Raw genomic sequence first — 14,786 nt, 5'->3', positions numbered from 1 at the left:
TGGCTGCGGAGATGTATTACCTTCTGTTGACATCTCCCCATCCAGAAATCAACAACCAGTCCCTCTCCGTCGAGACTCTCTCCGTCGAGATACTCAGAAACCCAGATACTTGCAGCGCATGTGTTGGGACTCATTCATTCATTAATACCAGATGATCACTGAAAGCCCGAGGCTTATGGGCGACCTGTGAAGGTTACAGGGACACTTAACGGCACATCCTCCCAACCGCCATCTCCTGAACGACAACATCGGCCATGACGTCCAAACGCTTCTCCAAGGGCTCCCAGCGCCTTCATTACTTTTGCCTAGTCCTGGCGCTGGGCTCCTTTGTATGGGGGTAATGAATCACCCGGACTCTTCCACCGTCCTCCTCTTCTCTCCGCGGCAAGCCTCTTCTAACCAAGCATCCCAGTTACAACATCGGCGTCCTAGCCTCCATCCTCGTCCATCCGGGCTTCAAATCCACCCTCGGCTCGCCCACCGCCCACCGCAGCGGCCTGATCACGGCCATCTACTACCTCGGCGCCTGGATCAGCTACGTCTTCCTCGCCCACCCCGCCGCGGACCGCCTCGGGCGCCGCCGTGCCGCCTCCTGCGGCATGGCCGTCATGTGCGCCGGCCAGGCGCTGCAGGCCGGTGCGTTCGGACGTCATGCCCTGGCCATGGTGGTTGCGGGGAGGGTGGTGGCGGGGATGGGCACGGCGGTGGTGTCGAGTTGCGTGCCGCTTTATCAGAGGTAGGTACTTAGGGATGACGGATGTTGTGTTGCTTGGTCGGCGGTCGGGTTGCTGATGATTGTCTATTTGATGATGATAGTGAGGTGGCTCCGCCGAAAGACCGAGGGAGGTATGTAGTCATGAACCACATCGGATTCGTAGCTGGGTTGGCATCGGGATTTTGGTAAGTTTTGGTGAACTCGATCGAAGTATGTACATCCCTATCCAGGTACTGACAACAACAACACAGGTTCGGCTACGCCATGACCTTCTGGGACTCCGACTTTGGCCTCTCCCAGGCATGGCGCTTCTCCCTCAGCGCTTCCTTCGTCCCCGCCTTCTTCTTCCTCGTCGCCCTCCCCTTCATGCACGAATCGTACGCCTAACCTCCCCCCATCCAATACGATTCTCCCAGTGCAACTAACCCCTCTCTCCCTCCAGCCCACGCTGGCTCGTCGAACACGGCCACCCCGACATCGCCCTCACCACCCTCGCCTTCTACCGCGAAGGCTCCTCCACCCCAGAAGACATCGCCGCCGAGCTCTCCGCCATCGAGCGCTCCGTCGCCGTCTTCCGCATCTCCGGCCTCACCTGGCCGGCGCTCTTCACGGACCTGAGCCTGCGCGCGCGCATGTGGCGCGCCGCGCTGCTGCAGTTCCTCGCGCACATGTGCGGCGCCACCGCCATGAAGTATTACCTCCCCGCGCTGTTCGAGGCGCTCGGGTTCGGCCACCGCGCGTCGCTGCTCGCGGGCGGCATCGAGAGCACGCTCAAGACGGGGTGCACGGTGGTGGAGATGCTGATTATTGATCGCGCGGGGAGGAGGGGCACGTTGATTGCGGGCGCGGGGATTATGGCGTTTTCGTTGATGGTGAGTACCTCCCTTAGAGACCCAGAGGCTGCGGCGGCGGCGGCGTTTGGGATGCATGAAAAGAAGGAGAGTGATGGCTGACATGATGGTTCGGCACAGATAAATGGAGTCTTGCCCCAGATATACCCGAACAACGTCAACCGGGTGGCCGACTTTGTCTGCGTCGTCTTCATCTTCGTCTTCGCCCTCGGGTTCAGTCTGGGGTTCGGCCCTTCTGCCTGGGTGTACGGTTCCGAGGTACGTCGAAGCAGCACAGCCGAATCGGCAGAAGGAAACATAAACAAAAGCGGCTGACTCTCTTCCAGATCTTTCCAACCGCCGTCCGCGCTCGTGGCTTGAGCTTCGCCGCGTCCTGCGGTGCCCTTGGCTCCGTCATCGTTGCACAGGTATGGCCTGTCGGAATTCAGGCGCTGGGATCCAAGGTTTACTTTATCTTTATGGCTATCAACCTCGCCGCGGTGCCTATTATTTACTTTCTGTACCCCGAGACCAAGGGGAGGCCGTTGGAGGATATGGATAAATTGTTTGGTGGTGGTGGCAGCGGCGGTGATGGTGAGGCGTCACAGCATTTGTTGGCGGATCGGGAGGAGTTGGATCAGCTGCTGAGGTAGTTGGAGAAATATACGGTCTTATTTTGTGTGAGACATGTGTGCATGCTGGAGGTTGTCTATCGGAGAATAGGCCTGGCTCAACTACAGCGAACGAGATCCGATGGGACAGTGAATGTACGAAGAACCATCAAGCAGCATTGCTATATTCATGCTCTGTCATGCCCAAGTCATGACATTGCTCAGAGCCAGGAATTATGTACAACAAACCCTCCAGGCATGGGGTAACCAGCTCATAGGACTCAACCCTCCACCACCGGGCAGGCCAGAGGCTTAATTAGTGTAAAGCTCAACCGCATCAAAAATCTGTGAACAGCCGCCCAGTCAGCATTCGCTCTCATCCCAGACCAATCAAGGAACGAAAACGACTTACAAAGTTGGGACTCAAAAACCGATCCCCGCTGCTGCCCGAGATCGAGCTGATGGTAATCGTATTGGAGCCCGCCACGAGGACTCCCGCGGGGATATCCACGGTATACACCTCCCCATACCCGCGATACGCGCCCCTCGTCACGCCGCGGCTATCAATCTTCGTCGGCGCTGGCGGTGCCGGGCCGGTCCAGTTGTTGACAGTCGCGCGGGGCCGGCTGCCCATGAAGCTCAGGGTTGTAGCGATCCTCAGCGTGGCCGCCCCGGGGGCGCTGTTCAAGTTAAACCTGATCGTGACCGGGTTGTTGACGCCCTGGAAGACGGCCATGGGGAAATCCGTCAGCGGCGAGCTGCCCACGGTGTACGTCAGCGGGCCCCAATGCGACATGCGGCTGTCGGAGGGGTGCATGCGCAGGAACTTGTCGGCGTTGCGGAAGCCCGTGGGCTGGCCGTCGTACTGGCCGATCTGCCAGAGCGTGCGGCGGTTGGTGAAGTAGTTGCCGGCAATGTCCTTGGTCGCAGTGCCGCCGGCCGAGACGGAGACGGTGGTGGTGGCGATCTTGAACTCGGTCTGGTACAGTACCATGGTGTACGTCCCCGGCTTCATGAGCGGCGAGGTGAAGGTGCCGTCGGCGTTGGTCCGCGCCCAGTACTGCGCGTTGTTGTTGAACCAGTGCACGACACCCTCCAGACCGCTCTGCACACCCGTGGCCCGGCCCGTGACCCTGCCGCGCGCCGACGCGGGGACGTAGCCGGTGATGCCGAGCTCACCGAACCACGACATGTCGAGGGTTTTGGCGCGCGGGATGCCGGAGCGCGAGAACTGCATGGCGTACGGGCCGTGCAGGCCCATGCGGTACGCCTCGGTCTGGACGTGGCCGCTGTTCATGTAGAAGTACAGGTTGGTCGATGCGCCCGCGTTGTTGGAGTTGATGTCGCGGAAGAAGGGGCCGCCCGAGGACGACTCGAGCTGGGGAGTCAGCATGCACACGTGCTTGAGGTCGCTGCCGCCGTACACGCAGTGGCCATCCTCGTCGATGAAGCGAGTCGACGAGTAGAACTTGGAGCGGGTCTGGCCGTTGACGATGAAGACGTCGGAGCCCTCGACGGTGGCGCTGGAGCCGGCGGTGTTGGAGACCTCGCCGTAGGGATGCTCGCCGGGCAGCTGGTCCGGGCGGAGACGGGCAATGTAGCGCAGCTCGCCGATGGACGGCTCGGCCGTGATGTAGGTCGCCATGTAGATGATGCTCTCACCCTCGCGGACGACATAGTAGTGGGTGAGGGTCGACGTCGTGCAGGTGACCTTGATGTACCTGGATGACCCGTTGATCTGGCTGATCGAGACCGTCGCCGAGCCAAGGCCCGAGTTGATGTGGCTGCCCTGGGACGAGTACTGGAGCTCGGCGCCGCGATACTTGATGGACCGGATATCGCAGTTGGACTGGCTAACCGTGAAGATCAGGGGATTCGCAGAGCCGGCGTCGATGACATAGTTACCCCCGGACGAGCTGTAACCAAACGCACCGAGAACGCCGGGGGCGAAGACCGACGCGGCGACGCCGAGCAGGCGGATGGCAGCTCGGAGCTCCATGGTTGAGAATGTGTGAGATGAACCCGGAGTTGGCTGAGATCTGGCGGCCGTACCCTCCCACGATGAGAGTCGTCCAAAGTGAACTCTGACTCTCCTCCCATGAATGATAACATTGGTGCGGCTGGCATGATATATGAAGGCTTCGACGGGTTCAGGGGCACCACCCGTCACCCCGGACTTAGAGAATCTTGCGCATGTAAACCGTCCAAAGGCCCCAATGTCCCGTCAACCATGATGCGTCATTGGCGGAATCATAGTCGATTCCGGGGATATCCAACGGTCGAGAGGGACGAGGTGGTATCCGGCTGTGGGGTGCGGACATGATCAGGGCCTGCTTAGACGTTTTAGATCTGCCAAGACGGCGGATGTGCCGCCGCCCGTGCCCACGGGAGTGGCCTGAATGAGGAACTCGACCGTTGGCGATCGGGGCATTGCCGAAGAGAGGTTGTTGATGCGAGGCATCGCCGAGGGACTCAGGAGCGACGACAATACGAGGCGCTTCAGGGTGATGGGTTCGGCGTCCTTATGCTGTGTTTGGTCATGCCTGCTCACCAGGTTATGGGGATTGTTCTAGACAAGGAATGTGCATGGTTCCAGAGCCGCAACTAGATCATACTTAAGTCATCGGCATATTCATGCCCAAGCCAGGGGCAGATACAAGGGAAGGTCTTGGGATATCCAAATGGTCGGTGCAATCCGGTTGTCTGGGGGGGCCAAGGACGATGTTTCACCCAGCACATGAGCATGGCCAGGTCGTGTCGATATCATCGGCCTTCCGCAGGTCCATGCCAGACGAGACGCGGGAAAAACAAAAGTGCGCGGTCGACAGCGACTCGTGTTTTGTGTGTGGGATCGTGACAAGACTCGAGTTCCGCTCTGGCTTGACCGTTCTGGAGATCAGGACGGCTGTTGATCTGGGACCGGGAATGTCAACTCGGACACAGGAAAAGACAGCAAACACAGCTGCCCGTGGATCAAATCCTTGGACGGCATCATCAACATCATCATCATCATCACCAAAGAGTCCCAGGGTCCGTCAGGCAAAGTGCCCAAAACCTCGTTGGATTGTTGCCTTCAACGCCCAAGAATCACCCCATGCCCTGGCCATAGATAGAACCTTGGTATCCGCAGAACGTGGCGCGGCCCCAGCGCCTGTGTAGAATTTTTGTGTGGAGAGAGGCAAATGATCGTGACACCGTTCTACCGAACGCCCATCATCCTTGATGATTTCCTCCCATTCCCTCGCCGAAGCAGCAGTATGGCGACGACGGCCTGGCCTAAGCGGCCTGACGACAAGGCGGCTGATTGCCGATTCCACTCTCGTTTCGTCGTTCGATCCCCCCCAGAAAGGTGTTGAGGCTTTTTCTTTAACGGAGGCGGCGGGCTTCGCGCTCGGACTCGAGGAGAACCAGGATGTCGTCAACGCGAACTGTGAGGAGGGAAGAATTAGTCGCTGGTCGGACAAGTCCTGGCGGATCGATCGTGTAAATGCATGCATACCTGGGCCCTTGACGTTGCGGATGATGGAACGAGTCTGGTCGTCCATGAACTCGACGCGCACCTGGGTGACACCACCACGGGAACCTGCGAGGCGGGAATCGTCGTCAGTATGCGTGCTGGAGGAGGGGTAATGAAGGAATCCGAAGGAAAACATCACGTACCGGTCCTGCCCAGGACGCGGGTAACCTTGACGAGCTTGACGGGAGCCTTCTGGGAATCCATTTTGACGACTGATTTAGATGCTGAAGTGCACGATGAATCGGTCGCGGCAGGCTGATGATGCGGTGGTTGCGCTGGCAGGAAATTTCCTAGAGATTCAATTGTGCGGAGCCAAAATCGGCAGGGCTACAGGAAAATTTGCATTTTCCGGTCCGGTGGGTGCTGCCAGCTGGGTTCCGGGCTGCGGGGCGATGACCCTAACCCTGGTGGCAATCTCCGCTTCGGACCGCAGGGGCCTTGTGTCCTGCCAAGCCTCTGTTCCAAGACCCAACACCAAACAACACACAAAGACCACAAAGACCAGAGAATCAACACCACCAGAGCTCGCCTTGATGAGTTGGATTGGTTGAGGACCAAGAGGTCCTGATAGATATCCGAGCCCATGCCTGAGCTTTGTTTCTCACGGATTACTGAAGCATCATTTAGTGCATGATCAATCAAGGATCGCGGAAAGGCTCTCAGCCAGGGCAAATCTGACCTTCCATGTGAACAACCTCGTGAAACTCAGCGTTGCTATGGGCTAAATTGTACCTACACTCTTAGCCCCAAAATCAAAGCATCAAAACCCTCGCCCTCGCAAACTCCGTCTCTATATCCTTCGCCCCCAACCCCGTCCCCATCACATGGCACAATCCTTCCCCTGCTGGACTGGACGAACCTCCGGCCCCCAACTCGATCTCAAACTTCAACCCAAACACTTCGACCGTGTTGTCGACCGTGTTTTCTGTAACCCCATCACGGTCGATATTGCTCTTTTTATGCTTTATGACCACGTCTGTTGTAGCCAAGGACTTCGGGGGGATGATACCCCGAGATGACGGGGTTGAATGTTGTGGTGGTTTTGGAGCCGCTGTCGGGACCTTGTTGTTCTCCGTATTTCCGCCGCCGTTGTTCTTCGTCCACCGGCCCAGGGTCGGGCTGATTTTCATCTCTGCCTCGGGTGCTGGCGACGAGCGTCGGACGATGACTGTATTTTTAATCTTCCCATCCTCGAATACCACCCGAGCGCAGGAGGATACTGCGGCTGTTACCCGAGATCCTGCAGCTTCTGATGGCGATGGGGGTTTTGGATCGTCAGTTGCGGTGCTGCCAGCGGGAACATCTTCAGTACCACCCTCTGGATTGCCAGCGGTTTCTGTGTCTCCAGTTGGGGGCCTCATGTCTGCGTGGTGGCTTGTACCATGATCACCATTATCACCGTCATGGCTGCCGTTTTCGCTTTGCCTAACCGGACTGTGTCCGCCGTCGACATCGCCTTGCTGTTTGTCTTTCCCACCACCGTCCTCACCACCCTCAAGAGAGTCGGCCAGAGCTTCTAGTCTCGACACAAATTCTTTGACAGCCGGCGGTTGAGGTGAACCTTGGGTCTGATGACGCACAGACTCCGAGCTGGTGGCAGAAACCTGCTCCGATGACTCAGTTTGGACCTCACCCGGAAAGTCGGTATGATGTGGCTGCGAGTGACCAGCCTCGCCGGGCGGAGTAATAGCCACCTCTTCGACATCCTCTCCCATTTCAACATCTTCTGTTTCGGCGTGAGGAGGAGTGTCGGGCGGACATTGCGCCAGGTTGACATCGCTTGGCGTGCTTACACCGCTACGGTCGGCGGGAGCATCAATGCGCCCGGTATTTTCTGCGTCCGTTTGGAGTTTGTTTGGTTCCCCTGTTGCCTGCTGGATATTAGCCTCCTCGACGTTTGGGCTCGGTCGTTCAACCTCTCCATTCGGGCTGAACAGCCCGGATTCATCCGCGGAATCTAGCTGCCTGACATCTTCCTCCCCATCCTCCTCCTGAGGCTCTCGACCGGGCTGACCATCATCCGCGTCCCGGGAGCCGCTTGGTTCCTGCATGTCGACATCGCCAGTGTGGGGGCTGTTATGCGGGGAACCGGCTCGAGGGTCTTGCTGCCTGGGGGCCGACGGTGCGCCCACGACTGATGGCGATGACGATGACTCGCTCAGTGACTTTGGTTTCGTGTCCTCCGGGTCTTGGTGTTGGAGGCGATCTGGAATGCTGGCCTCTTGATCCGATTCCCCTTCCTGAATGCCCCCTTCTTCTTGGGTAGGCTCTGTCATACGTACATCCACCTCTTCAGCAAAACGTGGGGACCGAAGCGGAGTTGAGGGTTGCCCGGCTTCGTCGTGCGCAACGGCTTCTGCTCCGCCAGGTCTTTCCTCCTTGTGAATATCCTCGGTTTCTCCGTGTGAACGCCCCTGCTGGGGCGACGGAGGCTTCCCCGGCTGTCCAGCCACGTCGTTCTCTGGCTCCTTGGCAGTATCAACATCCTGGCCTGGATCTCCAGTTTGAAGTTCTGGCCCAGTCGTAGGAGACCCAGTGTGTTCTTGCGACGAAGCCCGGCGAGACTCAGCCAAACTACCCTCCCTCGCATCCTCATGGCCATGATCAATCCCTGGAACGGCGACAATACTCGGCACCCTTCCAGCACGCAATAGCGTCTCTGGCAGCCCATCTCCTCCTCCCTTTTCGCCCTCTTCACTATCACCACCACCATCACCTTGTTGTTGCTGATGCATCGTCGGCTGCTTCTCCCTCCGTTTTTGCTCCTGCTGCTCCCTTTGTCTCGCAGCAATCATGCCCGAAATCTTTCTCCTCATGATGTGCTTCAACCTCGACACAAAATACGCCACCTCCACGTCCAACCCGGGCGGTTGGGGCCCCAATCCAGGAGACAGCTGTCCATGTTGTTGTGGTGTCGGCGACGGCCAGGGAGGGGTGATTTCCCCTTCCCTCTCCTTGCTGCTGGCGCGATGGTATCCGACATACCCGGGGGGAGACTGTTTCTCACCTCCAGATCCGGATTTATGTCCAGACAGGACGGGGTGGGGGAGTGGTGAAAACAAAGGCGAGGTATTCCCCTTTCCGCTGGCACCGTCGCCGTTGCCGTCCCCGCCGTTTTTGCTGCTGATGCTCCCTGACCGACTGCGCGGGGACTTCGCCGCCGAGTCGCGGAGGTCGAGCCAGGATAGTCCGCTGCGAAGGGGCGGGGACGGTGGGATGAGGGTGTAATCACCCCGGGTAGGGGTTGGCTCAGGCGGTGTTCCTTCAGGCACCAAGATTGCCAGCACCTCCTCATCGTCTCGCTTTATCAAGTTGACGTAGCCATGAGACGGTACGTTCTCGCCTCGTGCTCTCATCTCTTCGATCTGTTTCATGGTGGCGTAGACGGTGTTACGGCGGCAACCGTAGATTCGTTTGCCATGTTCGTCGGTACGGTGGCTCGGGGGGATTACCGTACTGGTTTGAGGCTGATTAGTTGTCGGTCTTGGGCCAGGTGAGCCGCCCCTTGATGGCATGACCGGTAGCGGCGTGGAGACATCCCTGAGGCGCCGAAGAGGCTTTCGGACGTAGGCGGAACGTTGGAGGGCTTCGATGGCTCGTTGTTTGGCAGCGCGGGCGGGCTGGATTCGGGTAGGTTGTTGTTTTCTCTTCTTCCCTCGTCTGGCCGGGGCGGGCGAGCTCTGAATTGCCGTCTTTGTGGGTCCCGGCACGACAGGGCCTGAGGATGGGATCTTGGTTGTAATGTGAGCAATGGGGCTACAGGAGACGATGGTGGTAGACTCTGGCGCATGTTTTGGCTCTGCTACTGCGGGTTGCATGTTCGCCTCCTGTGTGTTTAAAGCATCGCGGTCAGGACAAACATAGTCCCGGTGTCATCGGCATCCAGGTTATTTCTTACCTCTCTCGCTTTCTCGAAATGAGCCTTCCGGTCCAGCTCGGCCTTGTACCATGCCTCCGCGCGAGTAAGGAAGTCCTGGGCTCCATAAACCTTTCCCGTCTTCAGAGCGCCCAGGCCTCGCAGGAGGCTCACTTCATTGGCATGATACCTTCCTACCGGGACGAAGTTCTCATCCCCGGTGACGGAGTGTGAATCTTTACATGGCGGTACGAGCTTGCAAAGCGGTGCCTGACCGCTGCGGACTGTCGAAGACGACACCATGACGAGATATCAAGATGCTGAGGCCGAAGTGTGACAACCTGGTCAGCACTGAATTTCAACTTGGACATCTTGTATTGCTGGATTCACTACGGTAGACTCCATTTACTACAGCCCACCCTGAAACGTGTACAGAGAGTTCAAAGGCCTGGGCTGTGATTGTTCTTCGCGCCCTCATCCTTTGTCTGCGCTGAGGGACTCGACGCCAAACATCCTTCAATCCAGATCCGGCGACGTTTTCGAAAGCCAGCAACGGCTTTGTTAGGACAAAGGAGCAATTCGTCTTTGCTCCGGGACTTGGAAATGGTTTCACATTCGCCTTAGGTACCAGTTTGTCTTTTTGACTCATACCTACGCTCATCCACTTGACTGTCCGGCCGTACGAGCTGTTTGATAAGGAGGACGAGCGGCAGTGTGTACTCTGTAATTGCAACAACGACAAAGTGCCCAGACAGTGTTACCAACACTTCAAACATGCCACGAATGCTTGGACAGACGCAAGATCATTCAATGTTGGTCTCAGGGATTAGTCCAAGCTCCATGGGCTGGGCAATCCTTCCAGGTTGTCACCAACCCATGAGGTCCTTCAGGCGCAGTTGAATCAACTCGGTCTTTGAAAGCATCATTTTTACACATAACTGCTGTCCAACTTCCGTGTTGTAAGCTATCTAATTTAATCCCTCGGCATGGTTGGTAGCACTCGACACCAACAAAGTGGCAATTGGGTGGCGCAGAACTGACCCAACACAAGGGGAATGGCAGCTTGGAATCCTTACCGAGGGAGTACGGAGTACCAACATTCCTTCTTTGCTATCCACCGTGCCCAACGTAAATGGGTCTTAGATTCCCGTCGGCATTACAACGGAGATAGTTTTGCAAGAGAGGCCTCGACGCGCCGAAGGATGTCCTTGAAGGACTTTTAGGTCCTGGACATACGAAGTAGGCAGACCTAAACGAGTGAGGCCACTTAATAGGCAGCCCCCCACGAGCCACAGCCTTGATATTGAGACCTGCGAACCGGAGATTATCATCTGTCCTCGAATGATCTGGACGCAGGTCAGCCACACTGTGATAGAAGCAGGCCGGGCAGTTGGTTGGTCCGTCGGGCTGGTTAACCTTTTGACGGGCACCCACGTAAGACCTAATACGGATTGTTACCGCAGGCCACCACCCCTTAGCTGGCCGGCCTCCCTCTCACTCTTCAAACCCAAAGATTCCAAAGAAGATCGCAAATAATTGACTCCGCCACGCTGTTTTCTACCCATGGCAGTTGTGCCTACACCAGCTGGGAAGTGTACGCTAGTGGACGAAGTACCCGAGCTGGCCCCCAACTCTGCATGTTCCCCTTGGCTGTGCCTCCTTGGCGCGTGCGCGTGGTTGGTTCCGGGGTAGGAAAGATGAGGATCAAATGCCCGACCGATAGAGTAGCAATAGGGTGAAGCTTGGCGGCTAACATCGCAAGACGGGGGTTTACGCCGATCCCTGCGCGCGCGCCATCTGGTGCCTATTATTCGATGACTTAGTACCTACGGATAAGGTATGCTTAGAGGATGCTGACTCAATCAGATGCGGTGAGGCGAGGGGAAAAATGTCATGGCGCGTCAAGCCACTTTTTGCAGGAGGCGCTTGCCAATCCGACGAGACGAGCTGAAAGGATGAATGATGATGGGCTGCACGGTTCTAGCTATCACGCTCCGCGCTAGCCGTAAGTATACGCAGGAGGACCTTTTTTCATCCCTCATACGGGCTGAGCTGCTTAGGGGGATGTGATGATCTGTTATGATCGGCCCTGAATGATGAGTTCACACGGTTCTTGTGTCCGTCCACGCGAAGGAAGACAAGACAGACACGAGATTAGTCATGAAACACACGAGTCAGATTGACGCCATGATCTTCCATCTGGGAGATGGAACTTGGGGTGGGATCTCCGGAGATGAGGTGATCCATCTTTTTTGATGGTCTGGGCGGCGATACGGGCATAAGTAACTCCCATCCATGTTTCGTGTGCATGAGTTACTACTACTAATACTGTATTCCGTAGGCACACACATACGGAGGCGTACGGAGTGTTCCGTCACGTTGTGGCAGCGGGAAACTGCTCATAGTAGAAAAGTACCATTTTAATAACTAGCCCATTCTCGGCTGGGAGGGTTGCACAAGCTCGCGTGATGCTGCTCACGAACTAGGGGGGATGCGACATTTCGCTTTTGCAGGAGTCATGAGCGCCACCACCCACCCTCACCACCACCAACCCAACACCAGCACAATATTAGTAGTAATGGCACCAGTACGGTCGGCCGATATGGCCGCACTACCTTGTACAGGGAAACAGCTATTACTAGTTTCTGCGTAGGTCTTGTGTTGTGCACAAGCGACGAGTATAACACGGTCGCTCGGACGCGTGCAATGGCATGGCGCGAACAAACACATGGGCGGCGGCTAGATACAGTTTCTGATGCATCGTCTGCCTGGAATGGCTGGGAGCAAAAGCAAAGCGGAGAGCAGATGGAAGGCAGATTCCCTCGGGCTCTGATGATATGGATGAGGACGGGATAGTACTCTGTGCTCCGTAATATCCGCATTCCGTGGCTCTGGTCCCATGATGCATGCACGCATCCATCATCCCATGCTGCCCTTGTGCCCCAGCCTCATCAGAATGCCAGGACGACCCAAAAGCAAGGGCGGTACGTAGAGTAAAACCTGGAAAAGGGGAATGCATAGCGACGACGGAATTCGGCGACACGGTGGCAAGCTGGGCAGAAAAGGGAACAGATTGGTGTTTATCCGATCCTCGACGGAGTTACTCACTACTTCATAAGGAGTAAAGACTAACGAAAGTGAGTGGACAGACAGCTGCGCATTGGGCTGGTCTGGTGCGTCTGGTCGAGAGGTTAGTGTGCCAATAAAAAGACTGGATCCATCGGGGTAGAGCTAGATCATGCACGCCTCGTATACTATAGTTTCTCCGTACATTAGTGGGTGGACGTTGGTAGCAGGAATACTCCGTAATCCGACAGTCAGAACCCAAGGGAGCTGAGTGGGCTAGGAGGGCGGGAAGGGAGAAGTGATAGGCTCCGTCGGATCGACCCAAGAAATGAGATCAGCTAGCTAAGCGGCCAAGAGGTGATGATGATGAGCAGATGGGCAAGACGATGAGACGTCGGGCAGGGATGAAACGGCGTCTGATGACGACGGCGACGAAGACGAGGACGGTGGGCGTGGAGGGTGGGTTTTTGGTTTTAAAATTCCATGATGAGGGATGAGGGAAGAGGCATGATTGCGATCGGCTGGACTGTCTCGGAATCCCACGGCTGTCACACATATCACACAACCGAACGACAGAGTGGCCAGAGCGGATTTGTATGTCCGTACGGAGTAGGTCAGGAACGTATGTATGTACTTCCTCCATACTTCATCCGGGTTTGTGGCTGCTGCTGGAAGCGTGAAAACGACCCTAACAGGCAACACGGGATTTGGCGCAGTTCAGCACGATTGGACTTTTGTGTTGAAGTGGCGCCGCCATGGCAGGCAAAAATACCAACAAGTGCTTCTCAGGAGTGCTGCGCACGTACCGGTACCGAGCGAGCCAACCAGCCAAGCCCGTAGTACCTTAAGGTATTTTTGTCCAAACATGACACTTGGACACATGTGTACAACATGGCATGATGAACAATCCAGGTCATGACGGACTGGACTGTGCAAAGTGGAGCCCCAAGACACGAGATGCCGGACTGCCGGAGCGTCGGATTTCTGTTTCTTTTGCCTTGTTCCTTTTTGCCTTGTTTCAACACTTTAGACGGAGAATCAAGTTACTCCGTCAACCCGGCAAAACAAAGAATGAGCAAATGCAGCAGAGGTGCGAGTCTGTTAATAATGTCAGCCACATCTGCAAGCCCAAGGACCCCCAGGTCTCCAGAGGCGTTGCAGGATCGGGGTGGGTAGCCCAAATCGGAGGGAGGCAGACAAGGGCCTAGCAGCCCGACATGGCCCGACAAGGGGGGTTATGCACTCTCTCCCTGGTCCAGACATAAATGGCTCGCCCATCTGTCGCTTGCGTCGCCTCCCATACCTAGCACTCAGCCTGAGCGGCCTCGGCAGCCATTCCCGGAGAGATGGGATCAACCACGGAGTATGGATGAAGTGAAAGAGCAGTCGCATGTTTGGGGCCAAATCTCAAGTTTGCCTCGCTACGACGGATTACGACGATTGTTGGAAACCGGACATTGGGCACTGCGACGCAACCACATTTCCGGATCCCGAAGAAACCGAAGTGAGGAATGGGAGATGCCATTTTTGGATCCCTGGACTCCTGGACGTAGTAACATGGGACAGACTCCGTATGAGTAGGATGAATGAGGTAGGGTTTATGATGCACCGAGGTCTCCATCCGGAGTCCTATGCAGAGGTCATAGTACTTCTGCACGTTGCATGCAGACAGATAAGTACCTTATGTACAAACCGAAGAACATGTGGAAACCTAAGGTCCCAGTCAAGTTCACTTCTCCATGTTGTTCTGCATTGCTCTCCGCCGCAACAGGATCATGTGCAGCATTTACTAATAGCCCTCGAGTATCCCACCACCAACAAGGTAGGATTGCCAATCCATAACCACCTATCCAGAGGAAACACCCTAGTGTACCGAGGCAATGATGATGACCCCCACTATCGTTTCCCTTGCGTGGGGTCTGCTGGCGCTCATCATGCTCAGGTGGCCCAGGCGCCGGCACATCACTCTCGCAGCATTCTTGTGCCCAGCACGACCAACCTCATTATACTATCCCTGCTCGACGTGTCATTTCCCGATGCCAGCCCCGGCGATTTTCCATCCTTTCCCTCGCTAGTCGCTGCGCCAAAATTGAATCTATCTCCAGCCCGATGGTACTCCCGATACAGTGTGTGTGTGTGTGTGTGTGTGTGTGTGTGTGTGTGTGTGTGTGTGTGTGTGTGTGTGCGAGGC

At 56.5% G+C, this 14,786-nt stretch overlaps 4 protein-coding genes across 4 annotated transcripts; 1 reads left to right on the top strand and 3 right to left on the bottom strand.

The window, feature by feature from the left end:
* Positions 1-254: 254 nt before the first annotated feature.
* Positions 255-2,198, top strand: VTJ04DRAFT_6946 (uncharacterized protein; the record flags this gene model as incomplete). The annotated part of the gene is made up of 7 exons (XM_069365221.1): positions 255-337; positions 413-736; positions 817-900; positions 967-1,092; positions 1,158-1,587; positions 1,687-1,824; positions 1,893-2,198. 7 exons carry the CDS (start codon positions 255-257, stop codon positions 2,196-2,198), a joined length of 1,491 nt encoding a protein of 496 aa, XP_069218970.1.
* A 270-nt stretch (positions 2,199-2,468) lies between these two features.
* Positions 2,469-4,155, bottom strand: VTJ04DRAFT_6945 (uncharacterized protein; the record flags this gene model as incomplete). Its single annotated transcript, XM_069365220.1, has 2 exons — positions 2,469-2,501; positions 2,569-4,155. 2 exons carry the CDS (start codon positions 4,153-4,155, stop codon positions 2,469-2,471), a joined length of 1,620 nt encoding a protein of 539 aa, XP_069218969.1.
* Positions 4,156-5,522: 1,367 nt separating this feature from the next.
* Positions 5,523-5,877, bottom strand: VTJ04DRAFT_6944 (40S ribosomal protein eS28; the record flags this gene model as incomplete). Its single annotated transcript, XM_069365219.1, has 3 exons — positions 5,523-5,584; positions 5,656-5,739; positions 5,817-5,877. 3 exons carry the CDS (start codon positions 5,875-5,877, stop codon positions 5,523-5,525), a joined length of 207 nt encoding a protein of 68 aa, XP_069218968.1.
* Positions 5,878-5,971: 94 nt separating this feature from the next.
* Positions 5,972-9,832, bottom strand: VTJ04DRAFT_6943 (uncharacterized protein; the record flags this gene model as incomplete). Its single annotated transcript, XM_069365218.1, has 4 exons — positions 5,972-6,129; positions 6,533-6,991; positions 7,055-9,500; positions 9,572-9,832. The coding sequence occupies 4 exons, from the start codon at positions 9,830-9,832 to the stop codon at positions 5,972-5,974; spliced, it is 3,324 nt and encodes a 1,107-aa protein (XP_069218967.1).
* Positions 9,833-14,786: the final 4,954 nt, after the last annotated feature.

This window comes from Mycothermus thermophilus (genome assembly GCF_041956435.1).
Source record: "Mycothermus thermophilus strain CBS 625.91 unplaced genomic scaffold VTJ04scaffold_4, whole genome shotgun sequence".
Lineage (NCBI taxonomy): Eukaryota > Fungi > Ascomycota > Sordariomycetes > Sordariales > Chaetomiaceae > Mycothermus > Mycothermus thermophilus.
This window is presented reverse-complemented; position numbering and strand designations above follow the sequence as displayed.